This window comes from Aquila chrysaetos, chromosome 7 (assembly GCF_900496995.4).
Source record: "Aquila chrysaetos chrysaetos chromosome 7, bAquChr1.4, whole genome shotgun sequence".
NCBI classification, from domain to species: Eukaryota; Metazoa; Chordata; class Aves; order Accipitriformes; family Accipitridae; genus Aquila; species Aquila chrysaetos.
The window spans coordinates 36,051,459-36,066,193 of NC_044010.1; the positions used below are offsets into that span (position 1 = coordinate 36,051,459).

At 47.5% G+C, this 14,735-nt stretch overlaps 1 protein-coding gene across 1 annotated transcript; it reads left to right on the forward strand.

Moving 5' to 3' along the window:
- Positions 1 to 619: 619 nt before the first annotated feature.
- Positions 620 to 5,107, forward strand: LOC115343723. Its single transcript, XM_030020065.1, has 2 exons — positions 620 to 1,027; positions 3,945 to 5,107. Exons 1-2 carry the CDS (start codon positions 969 to 971, stop codon positions 4,516 to 4,518), a joined length of 633 nt encoding a protein of 210 aa, XP_029875925.1. The 5' UTR covers positions 620 to 968; the 3' UTR covers positions 4,519 to 5,107.
- Positions 5,108 to 14,735: the final 9,628 nt, after the last annotated feature.

Genomic DNA, 14,735 nt, shown 5'->3' on the forward strand with positions numbered 1-14,735 from the left:
ACAGCAGCAAACTTGTGCTGGTGGTGACCATAAGTGCTTCAGTGTTTTTCCTCTTGCTGAAATCTCCAATGGTGGCTATAAATCTTTTGCTGCCACTTGCAGTGGGTATTTACTAATTACAGCATCAGCACATCTTGTACCAGTCCGTGGGTCCTCGGGATAGCCTAGCAAAGGAGCAGAAACAGTTTTGCAACAAAGGCAGGTTCAAGGAACGAATGTCTCGGCACTGATCTCTCCACTGCTCTGGCAGCAGCGCTAGGAAACTAAGGATCACAATACAGAGAACGAGGATGTTAATTCTGCCTAAATAACAGACTGCATTTCCTCTACCCGGCTGTTCTGGGGAGCTAATTACACAGATTCCCAAATCAAAGAAATATGAAACAGTCTGCAAACGTTTGCAATGTTGATGTGTTGGCAGTCCAAACCATGACATATGGTCCTTCAGTATGCCATCCTAGAGAACAGGCTCACGAGCAACGCTCATTACGCAAAATAATGTCGTAAATAACAGAAAGAGGCTGATTTTAGAAATGTACTTGAGGTGGCCTCCCTGCTTAGCCCCACCAGAAGACGGTGTTTCACAGAGCTGCTGCCAGCCTGGTGATAGGTTCCCAAATGTACCTCCCTTGAGGGGGAAGGAAGGTGAATCATATCCAGACAGGATCCCAGCTCAGTCAATACCCACACACAAACTTTGCTAAAACAGCACTAAGGTTGCAAAGTCAAGATTTCGGCACTAACGCTCGCTGAGCGCCGGGTGCATGCGTGCGTGCCACCAGCCCTGTTTCGGGAGGGCCCTGCGGCGGTGTGCCAGCCCTCGCACCACTCACCAGCGGGATTTGGACCTCGAAGCTCACCACCCAGATCCCCGCCGCGGACCTCGTGGAGTGAGGGATGCCTGCACAGACTGTCTGTAGGCCAGGAGGGGAGAGGGGTTGAGACACGGGCACCCCAAGGGCTTTCCCATGCCTTCGCCCGCAGCAGCCGCATGGAGGTTCGGAGATCTGCGGTCCCAGCTGAGGAGGTGAGCATCGCTCCCGGTGGCACAGGGCTTGGGCCATTTCCCAAAAGCGAGACCCTTCCTCTCTCCTCCTCCTTCACGCTGCCCTTGTCCGAGCTCTTCCTCTTCCTCCACCCCGGCAGTGCCTCGCTTCGTACCTTCGCAACCTGACCCACTGCCACCACCCCACTTCGGCCCCTGGTTAGCCCCCCAGTTTGTCCTCTAGCCCCCACGAGCACCCCGGCACTAGCCCAGCCAGCACGCCTGGCCTCGAGCAGAAGCCCTGAGGACCAGACCAGCGCTCCTCCCTGGCAAGCACAGAAGTGAATTTCCTTGTGCAAAGGTTAAGGACAGAGCTGATTTATTTTCTCCTTACCCTTGGGGCTACAAAGTTCAGCTGCACAGAGCAGCCTCCCTGCGTCGAGCGGCTCAGGGCATTAAGATCAAGATTTTGGCCCAGAAGACAGGTAACCCAGGCTCCCCTGCCCGCATCCTCAACCTGCCCTCCTCCTGCCCCATCAGGACCACAGGGCAGTAGGGAAAAGGCAAGGGGGAGTGAGACTCACCACACCACTCCTCCCTTAAGGTCATCATTTTGCTGCTTCTAGCCCTGGGCAATGGATTATTTTTAGGTGCCCAACACCTGCTCTGGACACGAGTCATTTGCTGTGGAGTTTATTGTTCCAGGAAAGGCTAAAGGGCCACAGTGCCGTTGCACTTGCCTGCCTTACCGCACAATGAAATCCCAAATTCTGGCGGGCCCAGGGGCCCAGGTTGTCTTCCTCTCGCCCTGCCTATATTTGGCCTTCAAATGGGCAAATATAACTCCGGTAGCGGCATAGAGGAAAGCTTGGAGAGGCCACAAGAGCCTTGTGCCTCTTGGGAAAGAGGCAGCAGATAAACAGGATTAAGGAATTTTTCATAGCTCAACCTGCCAATTTCTGCAGAAAGGAAATGTAGGCAGTGCCTGCAGCCCTGATTCAGAGGAGAAGCCTTTGAAATGCCTGCCAGGTGAAACGTGTTAAGATACAAGCTGCTTTTCCTCTGTAACAAGGTGCAGTACAGGGAACAGCCCTCCTCTGTGGAGCCCACCCTGTGCCAGGCACAGTTTGTGGTGCGTAGCCGGACAGCGAGAGCCCTGGGAGCCGGGAAAGCAGGCCTGATCCTGCGTCACAGGCTCCAGCTACTGCCGGCATTCAAACAGGGAGGTCAGCTGCAAGATGCTCTGTCATGGACCAAACTGAAACATTTCACTAAGAATTGGTTTCCTGGGAAAATCTTGATTATTTTCACGTTTTGTTGTTGTTGTTGAAAAGAGCAGACCTGAAAACTAAACTATTTGAAATGGGGCAGGAAGAGTTGGATTTGGGGTTTTCTTTCAGAAAGTGTTTGGATTTTCAGATAAAAATAGTTAGTTTTCAACTTTCCATCGGAAAGGCAGCTATTCCATGGGGAAATACCGGCGTGCACCTGCTGGCTCTGACACCTAGTCTCACAGCAGCAGGAGCGTTCTGCAGTGGTTAGGGCTTCGCCCTGCAGGAACATGATATTAGAGGGACCACCCTAGCATCGAATAACTCTGCCCTCAGGACTCTGACACCCCTGGGAGGAGAGGACATGCCTCTAACTTGCCTCTGCTCTGGGACAAGGGGAGCCACCAGCATCTCTCCCCAAAAGCAGAGCCCCTGGCACCCTCTGCCTGCTCCTGGTCATGGCACTAGAGGATGAACGCTGTTTTTCGAGTGAGCTTCCTGTGAGCAAGCACACAGTGAAGCCCGCAAGGGCTCTGCTCATTAAATCCAAGGGGAGCATACTGGGAGAAAGGGCAGGAGCACTGTAAAAATAAGTTTTTTTCCATGTGATCAGCTCCATGGTGGTCCAGTCGAGCTGATACGGTGTCACTGGACTGCTGTGTTGGTAATACTTGGCGTTATCACTAGCAGCTGTGGGTTTTTGCCCCTCAGGTTAGGCTGGGGTTGGTGCCTTGAAAGCACAGAGCCAGGTTTGAGCAGTTTAGTGGAGCTGGGGAGATGGGAGGCAAGAAAATCAGAGCAGAAGTCACCACAGCCTAAGCACTCCTTGTGGCATACCCATGGGGGTGCTCTGACAGGGACAAGGACCCCAACTGAAAAAACAGCAGCATCCATCATCCCAGCCAGAGGACAAGCAGCTGCCACGGAGGCAGAAATCTTCAGCGAAGAGCTGGGGCAGGCACGTGCCAGAAACTGGCATGAAACGATGGAGCCGGTCTGGAGCACGGCAAAGCCCAGCCCAGGGTTTTCAAGGCAGGACCGACCCATCTCTCGGAAATATGGTTGAAGTGATGCACACACGAGGTCTGCGGCAGTACACGTGTCCCCTGGAGTGGGAATAAGGATACTGGTGCGGGGGGTGGTGGTGTAAGATGGTGGAGATTTCCTGAGTGCCTGGGATGCTCATACAGGATTTGGCCGTGTCTCTACTAGTGAGGGGAGCAGGGCAGCCCTTGGGCAGCTGCCGGTGATGGGGAGTGAGGCTGGTGTTCCCCAGTGGGGAGCTCCAGGTTGGGGTGACCGGTCCCATCTTTGCAAGAGGGCTGAGTCTGCAGGCCTTGCACCTACAGGGCCAAATCAAACCCCAGCACACATAAACAACACAAAAAAGCTGCACTTCTAGAGTATTTAGTTCTAACCAAGTCCAGCTAAAATGAAGAAAACTCTAAGCTTTTAGTTCATATATGGTTTTTTAATTATTGATTTGCAGGTAGTGATTTAGAAAAGTTTTTTTTCAAAGTTGGTCTGGACAGCCTTTTGTTAAAACTTACTTTTCTCCTGCACAAGTGGCATCCACCACTAGAGAGTTATATGAGCAAAGAATTAAGTGAGGAATCACGTCTGGTTTCCCTGCATCTGATCTGCATTTTCTCTCTTTCGCATTGTATGGTATTTGTTCTCTCCCTCAGGGTACTCTTGTCCTTGGATGAGAATTTAGTGTTGCTCTTAAATCCTGTTTGGATGGACTTCCAGCAAGCCCCAGACAGCCGACAGCTTGGTTGCACAGCATGTGAGATAGGACCATTTGGTACGTGGTGCATGGAGCAGGCATGGGGAGAAGCTACTGCTTCGGACAAGGTCTCACGTGTGGTGGGCAGGTTTCCAAAGCAGCCCACCCCTCCCCTGCTCTCCTGGGCTGGGAAGACGCAGGTAACCTGCTTTGTTGCCCCACTCCACAGAGCCCCGAGTCCAGCCACATTGCCCACCTTCACGGCCCAGCCGCTGCAGCATGTTCAGGCAGCCCCTCTTGGCTCTCAAGACCCAGCAAGCACAATGCCAAATCGGCAGAGGTTGGCAGCACCCAGAGGCAATGCCCAGGGCTGGGAGGAAGGTGGGAGACCTGGGGTAGAGGAAGCGATGGTGGCCCCAAAAATGCAGTTCGATGCCATGCCTATGGAGATCCTGGCAGCAGCTGTGCTCGCTAGCAGGCCAAGGGATGGCCATGCTGGTCAGCAAGCTGAGCTGTGTCCTGTGCTGTCCTGAGCACCAATGCAGTTGGATGCTAAATGTTCATGATCGTTGGACCCGAAGCTTTACCCTGGATTGCGCCCTGAGAAGAAACTCAACTCCCTCTCTGAGTCTTTCTCTCTCAGGTGTACTGTATATCAAGTTACATCTATGCAGAGATTGCTTAGGACATTAGAGACAGGCAAGAGAAGCTGTAAGTAAAGAAAAATTATCAAAGAGAAGTTAAAAAAATATCAAATATCCCACAGCAGTCTGAAGTAATTGCTCGGCTGCTATAAAAGGTGAAATTAAACAGGTCTATTTGTAAAGCTGTGTCATTTTATGCCAGATAAAGGAGGTAGCTTCTCATCTGCTAGACTATTTCATCATTTGCTTTTCCAAGAATCCATCTCTCTGCTAGTAATGATGTCAAATAAATCTTCACTAAAATGTAAAAATGTTTATGATTATACTTACTGACCTGTTCCTTTATTAAATGAGGACAATAGGATGATGCCCTGATATTTGCTAATGGGTTATTCTCATCTAACCTTTTCTTGTTCATCCAGATCATCTGTTTTCATTTCATCAAACAATAGTTGCCAATAAAATCAAGTCAATTAAATTAAAGGTCTATTACGTTCTTTGAAATCAGGCTGAGACCTTTTTTCTTTCTTCAGTCAATGCTCTGAGAAGATTTTTGCTAGGGCAGCTGGGAAATCTGGAGCAGATTCTCATCTGCTGTAAATTGGTTTAGCTTTTCAGAAATCAATAGAGTGGCATCAGCTAACCCCAGTTGAGGACCTGAACCCTGATGTGTATGAATAAGCCTCAAGCCTGTCTTTGGGCCAAAATTTAGATCTGGATTTACTCCTTCATGCAGTCTCAAAGACCTTGTCTACTTATCAGAGTGTTAGCAGTTGCCTATAACATAAGTTCTGTAGTTAGGTATAGCATTAGCAGCCAGGTATATGGTGCAGTTACACCATGATCTCCTCCCTATGTAAATACCCCTATTCCAGTATAGGAATGACCTTTTAGATTTAACTTTAAATGTGAGCTATTCCCAAGAGGCACAAGTGAAATCAATAAAAGACTCTAATGTCACATAGTAGTGTCTGCATGAAGCTGCCTGCTTTGGGTTTCTGATATAAAACATTTTACTGCTTTTTTTTTTCCAGTGTAGACAAGACCTTAATATCTCATTCAGTGATTATTTAAATAAAAAGGCAAACAGAGGAGGAATGTTCTACATCCTAGCAAAATCCTAAGCTCTAGCCTTGAAATGCCATTCAAGTATCTTAAGAACTAGTAGTGGATATTACAACTATAAATGGTCTTAATCTGCGGACAACTCATTCACTTTGCAACATCTTTGAAAGTGACTTCTCATTCTGGGCCAGGCTTCCAGTAAATTTTTGCCAAAATCAGCTGCTGCTTAGAAAACGCCATTGAGCTATTTCATCCTTAATGAAAAGGCTAAGGCTGATAAGGCCAGGTGCCCATAGTTTATTCCCCTGCCTTACTGTGGGACAAATCCTTCGTGAAGAGCTGAACACGTCCCCCAGACAGGGTGTGTAGGTGAGGAGAGCTCAACCGCTTCGAATATCCCCAGCGTGACTCACCGGCTGGTGTGGTCCCCAGTTCTGTCTCGTCTTCTATTCACCCACAGTGCCTCTGACATGTCTGATAAAAACACGATGGGGGAACAGCCTCTCATGTGGTGGGGCAGGATGGATGCCTCCAGCAGTCAGTGGGAGATGCTATGGTGTAGCCAGGGGCTCCAACCCACCCAAGGGAGCGCCTTGGGGCAAAACGTCTTGTAGGAGACATACAAACTCACCTGCATCTCCTAAGTAGTTGCAACTGGTAGGTAAGCCATTCGTGGCACTAGGGACGTGGCTTGGCAAGGTTTGGGGGCTGCAGCGGGAGGCTGGAAACCTTGTATTGCAGCCTCCAGCAGCAAGACGTGTGGCCTCCCTGGCGAAAACCCTGCACTGTGGCAACCACAGCAGGGTGCGGGGATGAGGGAGCTCCGTCTCCAGGCTCAGATGAGTGAGAACCGCTTGTGCAAAAGGCCACATGCTGGTACATGGTCAGGGGAGAGAGGAGAAGCTGCCAGAGCAGCTGGGGACTACCTTGAGGGAGCTTCCCAAAAGGTGTTGGGCTGCAGTCCCATAGATTCCTGGGGGACTGAGGGACACCAGCTGGGACCAGCCAAGGGGTTTCCTTCAGTCTCATGTCACAAGGTGGGCATGAGACCTGCCTTTCTACAGCCCCAAATGTCAAGCCTTGGGAAGACAAAAGGTTTCATATCTGTTTAGAGGCCCAAGATATTCTGATTAACCCTTCAGACGGCATAGAGAAGTGAGTTTGCTCACATCACTCCAGGATACATTTTCTTTTTTGTGTTTTAGTGTCTTCCCCCTAATAATAAAGAAGGACTACAGATCTTCTCTGTAAAATTCTTATAAGGCCAGTGAAAATTTCACAAATAAACCTAACCAAGACACCATCATCTAGCTCAGGTCACACTCTTGGATGCTTTTTTCAAAGCGGTGAACCTCCCTTAATACTCTGAATGCTCTGTCAGAAGTCATCTGTAAACTCTTAGCTCATCATACCAGTACCGCTATTAAATTTGGATCTCCAGCCCTCTGTTAGCAATCACGCTGAAGAGCTGGTGCACAAGTAGAAAATGTTTTAACTGTCATCCTGCAGACTTGATGGCAAAGTTAGCACAATCCCCACCAAGCCTAGACAAACTCTGCTGTGAAAGGAAGGCAAATAAAGACCTGGAAGAGCTCCTTCACAGAGATTGAGAGGAGAGAAAATGTTTACCCGAAAACCTTAAAGCAAACTTGGGAATTAACACTGAACAGCTTTGTGTGTATTTCCAAGTGAGAGACTTTGTAAGCAAAGCTTTATTTAACTCTCTGCTGTCACAAATTCAGTGAAACAGCTCCTAACCCTAATTAACTCAAAATGTTTGACATCTTAGAGAAGCTTTGAAGCACAGAAGGGCTCCCTATCAGCCAAACCTACAGTGCAGACCAGAAGTTTCCTTATTCAAACTTCAAAGGTTTTTTTATTGCATCAGGCATTGTATAAACTACATGAAACCTCACCCAAGATCCAGCAAGGTATTTTGGTAATAGAGTGCATTTTTCTAAGATAAAAGCTTTAAAGTGATCTACACATTTCTAACTGTAAGCAGAAAATCCCAACTTCTTTTCAGACCCAAGGGACATGAAAATCAATACAAGAGATGCAGTCACACTGTCAAAAGGCAAGGCAAAAATGTCCCTTGCATGGTGTTGCAAGGGGCACAGGATAAGAGGTCAGGGTCAGACCTTCCTCTGAGGTGATCTCCTCTCTGCCACTGAGCAAGGGATGGACCGGAGATATCCCAAAAGTTTCTTGCCACGGCAGTCCCTACTCAGGCTAGAGACTGGCTAAGGGTAGAAAGTTTAACACTCTTTTCCCTCAAAGGATCTTATCATTCATTTATGGGTTTCCAACTCTAAACAGTCTCTCAAACTATGCAAACAAGACTTGGTTGCTCGTTGCCTGTTAATGACCCTGGTGTGTGCAGTTTCATCAGCTCTGTGTAGAGCTAATTTTTGCTGAACAATCACAGCTAAGCTGCTGGAAACCCACATGTCATCAATTTCAAGAACCGTAAAGGTGAGCTTCCTCCCAGGAGATCCACACCCCTCCTGTAATTAATGGAGTTATGTTGGGGTAAAAGCAATGTAAATGAAGAGAACACTTGCTTGGCAATTTATGTGCTGTATCAGGAAAACGTTATCACTTCTGACATATCAGGTGGATTCTCTGCTCACTGACACCTTTGTAACACAACAGTGATTTTGATGAAATCCTTAGATAATGATTACATCAGGAGAGTTACACCACTGAAAAAAATGACAGCGTTTTCCATCTGTGGTGTACATTAAGTATCAGCGATGATGACTTGCAGGGGTTATCCCTGTGTAGAAGGGAAGCAGCAGAGTTCTGATGCCTGCATTTTCATCAAGGCAATGCACAGCGTTCCAGTTACTTCCAGTCACTCACACGGAAACAGCATCTTGAGGTGCTTTACTACATTACATCTTACAAAGCAAACGGTGGTAGTCACAGGTGCCACAGGTAACTACTGCTTCTCATCATGTGAAGCCTGAGAGCCACAGTCAGGAGAGCTTGGTGTCGGTGAGAGAGAAAGGGAAGGCGATCCTTATACCTGATGTGCTCACGGAAGGAACAGGGTTTGACCAACAGAAGCAGCAGCAGAATGACTTCGCCATCTCCATATATGCAGCATGTCTACAATTCAGATTCACTCACGGCTGGTGGGTTTTAAAAGGAAGTAGGAGAATAAAAGTAAAAACTTGCTGAACAAGGTACTCTGAGTTTGTATGTAGCAACCTTTGCAATCTACCTACCTTTTTCTTAAAGAAAGATCTTTCTTTAGATCTTTAGATCAAGGTGCCCCAATGAGAGTTAATGCTCCCTTTGACCAAAACTGAAGTGTTGCTGCGATAAGGATTAGCCTGGGGACTGTGGAAGAAAGGGTACCACGCTCAGGGTAGACCAGGGCGGCACGCTCCATCGCAGGGCTGCCTGAAGGGTTTGCAGATGAGGGACATCTGGACTGCTAAGTCACACGAGCGGAGGGAGCCTCTGCTGCAAGCAATGGCCAGATGGCAAAAACATACAAGAAAAGCTGTGTCCCATGTGCCTCCCATGCAGGATGTGGAATCTGACAGTATAATACAGGAAATCTGTGTTGGAAGGGGTGGTTGAGAGGCTTAGCCCTGACTGATGGGCGAAGGGCATCCGTCGCTAAAAACGGCAGAGGTGTGCAGTTCCTGTGCTGGATGGGGCATGCAGCAGCGGCTCCTGCCCGTGGGACGCGTGCACCCTGGGGGGCCTGTCCACTACCTGGGCAGCACCCCATGTTTGCTGAGGAAAGATGCTGCAGGGTATCTGTGGCCTCTCAACTCGGCTCTCTTCAGGCCAGAGCTGCCAAGGAGGTCAGCTGCCTATTTGAAGAGGTCTGCCTTGGCTGGTCTCCTCCTCTGGCTGTTGAGGCTCAGTCTGGGCCCTGCTGCATCTGGCTGTGGGCACCTCCACATGGGGAAGGGAGCACTCTCCCTGAAGGCTTTCTCCTGAAAGAGTGGAAAACCACCAGCAGCTCGCAGCAGGAAAGTGCAATTGTTGTAAGAGAAAAGAATTACGAGATAATGCATGGACAAGGGTGGGCGGCAGTGAGAGAGAAGAGCAGTCATTTGATAGTCTGATTTATTGAGCAGGGGTTATCTACAACAATATCCACAGTGCAGTGATGGAGCTGCGGCTTTTGTGGGGGTGACGTGTCTGAGCCCACTTCTAATAGCCAGGGAGTTCCTGTGTCACAGGTCCTGGCTTTCCTCTCCTGCCAGGTAGACTGGACACCTGGCGTGCTTTTTTTTCCTCTTCTCGTTTGCTAGTGGGAAGATGAATTCCATTGCATTAATTTGGGAGCAAAAGCCAAGAGAACAAAAAGCAAATACTGCAAGACTTACAAAATTACAAGAGCTGGCAGCACTGCATAGATTTGTCTGTACGTTAGCCATTCTAGAATAATTGGGAGAGACTTAACCAGCCCACTGGCAGAGACAGGGACACATGGTGCCTTGTAAAACTCAGAGCAGAGAACAAAGCGAAAAGGTAGCATAGCCCAACTCCCTGCAGATGCAGAATTGCAGCGTGAGAGTCTTGCAGATCTAGGCTCTCTCTCTGAATGCCCTTGTTCCCTGCTGTGTCCCCAAATCCCTGCAGATTTCAGCACGAACAGGTACTCCCTGAGCCTTTTACCAAACTACAGGGGAAACAAAGTCCATATGACAAGAGCATGAATTAAGAAAAAGGGCTTATTAACTCCAGGCAGTCGCCAAGTCAGTGTTTTTAGACTGCATCCAATAAATGCTGCCTGTGCCATGTGGGCAGACTAGCTTTGATTCCCACTGCCTCTGGCATGTCAGTGGCAAGCAGCATTTTGTAGTGTAAACTTGTCCTTAGTTCACTCACAGTTCTCTGCGGTTCTCCTAGGACTTGTTTGATATAACATGATCTTCTCAATGTCACCACAGTAAGGACCTGTGAGCCACATCCTGTGTTCCTCCTGCATTTGATACTTTCAGGGCTACAGAAATATCCACTTTAAGGCTAACATCTCAAAGAAAAAGTTAAAAATGCCTTTTCAGAAAAATATCATGGTTGGATGCTTTGAGTCTTCTCTCAGGTCTAGATCTTCAAAACCGGTTCCCCGTATGGAGTCATGGTTTAAAGGAGAGCAACAGTTTGCATTTTGTTTCTAGACAGCCATTTATTAAAAATGCCAAGACAAGCAACTTTTCAGGGAATCACACTAGGCCCATTTCTGCCTGCTGAAGGACAGCTGTCAACCAGCCACCGGTCAGACCTTTCCCCACGGTAGCACACCAAGCCTAACAGCCTGCAGCATCTGGGTCTCCCCTCTTTCACTCCAGTTTGGGTTAGGAAGCATTGAAAGAGGCTTGACTGATATAAAACCGTAGGAAGCAAGATATTCTTAGACACAGTGGTTATGGTAATACAGTACCTTTGCAGGACAGAAATAAGACAATTTCTTTTGACAAGAACCAGCAGGACCGTTGACACCGGCAAAACTGGCTGTGGCAAAGAAGTGAGAGCCATCTGACAAAGCTAAGTAAATACACTACAACAACCAAGATAATCCCAACAATGTGGTGGATAAACAGAACAGGTTTTTCTCTGCCTATACATACACACACGCACATCTATATATACACATGCACACATGCAAGTATATATATTCAGGTAGAAGCATTATTCTGACAGAGGTCTAATTTTAAGCTGACGATGCCCATTAGTGCAAGGCGTAACCAGCGATTTGGAAGCACTTGGAAGCATTTCCTTTTGTGGGTGTAGAGCTACTAAATTGCATTGTAGAGGCAGCAATGGCTCTCTTGGAGAGCCTGTGCTGCACAGCCCCAGAAGACAGGCTGGTGCCTCTACTTCCCCGTATGCCTTTCATTGCAAGTCAGAGCTAGGCTGCAAGTAGGATTTGCTGTCTTATCACCTCCTCCTGCCCCTTTCACTGGAGTTTACATCAGCCTGAATCTGGCCTGGCTCATTTAAACAAAGCCATCAAAGAAAATGTCACTGTGTTTTCCTAAGCACAAATGGATTTAGAGAGCCAAGCGTAGCAAATAGCAATGTAAAACTCGCTCGCTTTACAAGTACAATCTTGCTGATGTAAACCAAAAGACATATGCCAAGGGAAAGTTTAATAGTCACCTGGAAAAAACATTAACTCGAGTTACATCTATTTTCTAATGGCATATTGTGTATGTAACAAAACACCCACAAATAATTTTGGGACCAAGGATGTTCCCCCTTCTAATTGTTTTCATCATGGGGGCCGCCAGGGCTCTTACGTGCGCTTTCGACTGCTGCTGTGAAATATGTGTTCCCTGTTTGTTCTTGTTCTGCCTCTGCAGGAAATCAGAGACTCTGGCTTCCTGTAGGCTGCAGATGCTTTATTCTTTGTATTCTCCAAATAGGAAGTCCTGGGGTCATTCTGCCAAATATATGGAAACTTAATTTCATTTCAACACAGGATTAATCACTAGGAAGTGTCAGGACATTGATGGTCTGATAATAAGACAGTTACAGCAGAAACCTTTTATGGGCACCAGGGCTAAAGCATTTGGCAACAGACATGAAGCCGTGTAAGTCTCTGCATCAAATGGGGAAGGAAGGCTACCTGATGAGAATTAATGCCGGCAATTGTAATAGCAGTGTTTTTTTAATGCCCTGTAAACCTTACCAAACTTTTAAGCCTTTTTATATTTTAAAAGGAAGGTAGATTGTTTTTGATGACTAACCCCTGTTTTTGATGACTAAGCTCTATGTTTTTTCTCTACAAATCACAACAGTCTGTGGTGAACGTCCTCTCACTTACCTCAGCCCGACAATGGCACACCTCCGCTTAGTTGAAGGAAAGGCTTCTGATTTGCACCCTTGGAAGTCACAGATCAGTCCCCTACTGCCACTGCATGTTAGAGGGGGTGCAGATTTCTCAGGCTAATGTATACAATGGGAACGCTGGAAAAACCACTTGCTAAATTTAAGTCCATAAGCAATTAAATAGAGTTTCACCAAGTGTGCTCAGACTTCCTGTTTAAAGCACTGTTTAAACACAGCCAACGCCACACTGCTGGGAGGTTAGCAACTATTATTATTCCCATTGTAAAGGGTGGGAAAAGTGAAGTGCAAAGACCGAGAGCTTGGTCTGTGCCCACAGAATTGGGCTCTTCGTCAGCACTCTGGGATTGACAGCATCAATCTTTATGCAGCGTCCAGCTTTTGCTCAGGGCTCAATATAGCTTGCAGAAGAGTCGCTTTACTTAGCATCCATTTTTGACTGATCAAATCCCAACAGCATGACCTTCCTAACAGCTCCTCCTGTATTCCCTTCTGTGTGTTACAGGCTGTTACAGGCCCCATCTCGTGCTGCACCCTGCTCAGCTCATTAGACATTTTTACACTTTTTCTGAGGTCTAGAGCTTTAGGGACAGGTACAACACTGCTTTATCATGACACTGGGCTGTGTTCATCTTAGCTGCAATGGGGACAGAAATGCAGCTCTGTAAGGGATTAGCATGTTTTATGGCAAGCAGTTAAGAACAAGACAGGGCTGTGCAAAACATTTCATGAATATAGCATCATCTCCAGCCTCAGAGGAAGAGATCTGTCTAAATCATAGGACTTTGTGAAGACAGTATGCTTCTAGAAACATATTCAGTTTAGCATTTTCTACAAGGAGTAAACAGGGAGGGAGGAATCTCCTTTACAGAAAGCAAGAACCCTTTCACAGAGACCAGCAGGCATGTGGTGCCCTGCCCAAACCGCTCTTGCGCAGTATACAAATGGAGCTGTCACCTCCTCCCTTCCAAAAACACACTGCAGCAACTGAGTATTTCAGTTTCTACCCTTTTGAGCTTGTGTGATATCTGGTATGAAAAAGCAGTCAGATGAGCCCACTGTGCTTCACGTGCCTCCTCCAACTCCACCGTCTGAAGCTGGAGATGAGAAAGACTGGGTGCGTAGAGGGATGCCCTCTGCATGCCGCATGGGATCACCCAGATGCCATCACCCTTCCCACGCAGCAAAGCTGAGGTGCTCACCAAGGATTTGAGCAACCCCACAGGACATTTCACCTGGCAAATCCAACACTACAGAAATGTCCCTTGATGAGCAAGACTAAAATATCAACACTATGCCCTGGGAATAAACTGTTGGATGCACAACTGGCAGAACAGGGAAGCCTTGGGGCAGGAGTCCACCACTCTTCTGTCTGAACCCAGCTCAGCAAAGCTCTCCCCTCCTTGTAATTAATCCCCTTCTCTTTCAGTGATGTAGTGTGGATATTCACCTAAATCCAACAATAAGCCATGGGATTTGAGCATCAGTTTAATATTAAACTCATGGTTAAACATTCTGCTGAATAGAAATGGAGCCAAAAATTGGCTTATGTGCTTTGCTGAATAGGAACGGTTGCTGAAGTTCAGCATCGGTGACGGGAGATTACTCTGTGAGGATGATTCACTTCACTCAAGCCCAGACAACCTCAAGCTCCGCAAGCCAGATCCCACCCTGCTTGTAAAGGAGGCTTGAGAACACGAGAGACTGGAATCGAGCAGCGATGCATATGATGACTGCCAGAAGACACCCAGGACATGAAAATAACAAATGCAAAAAGGTTCACTGCAGAGTGTCACTCCCTCGGGGGTCTACATGAATCTGCAGAAAAGCTGCATGAATAAAGCAGTGACCTTACCTAACTGACATACGGCAATTGAGTCAAACCACCAGCACTTCAGTCAGCTTCACTTAGGAGCACTTGCCTACACTACAAAGCCTTTACCAGCAGCTAAGCTGGCTGATTTATGTCAGCAGCATCTCCTAAAGCAGACTAAGCTTATATTTGGAAGGGGGTGATTTGGAAGATTTATCTTAATGTCCTCCCTGAATAAAATAAGCAGTGTTCTTCTGCTGGTCTAAGTTCTGCTTACTCAGCGGGTTTTCCTGACCTACCTAACCTGGTTTGGGAAATTATCTTTTTCCCAGAAAAACTTCAGGACATCAGCTTGACTGAGGAGACCGATGCAGCGGCAAACACACATAAAGAGGGCAGCCTAGGA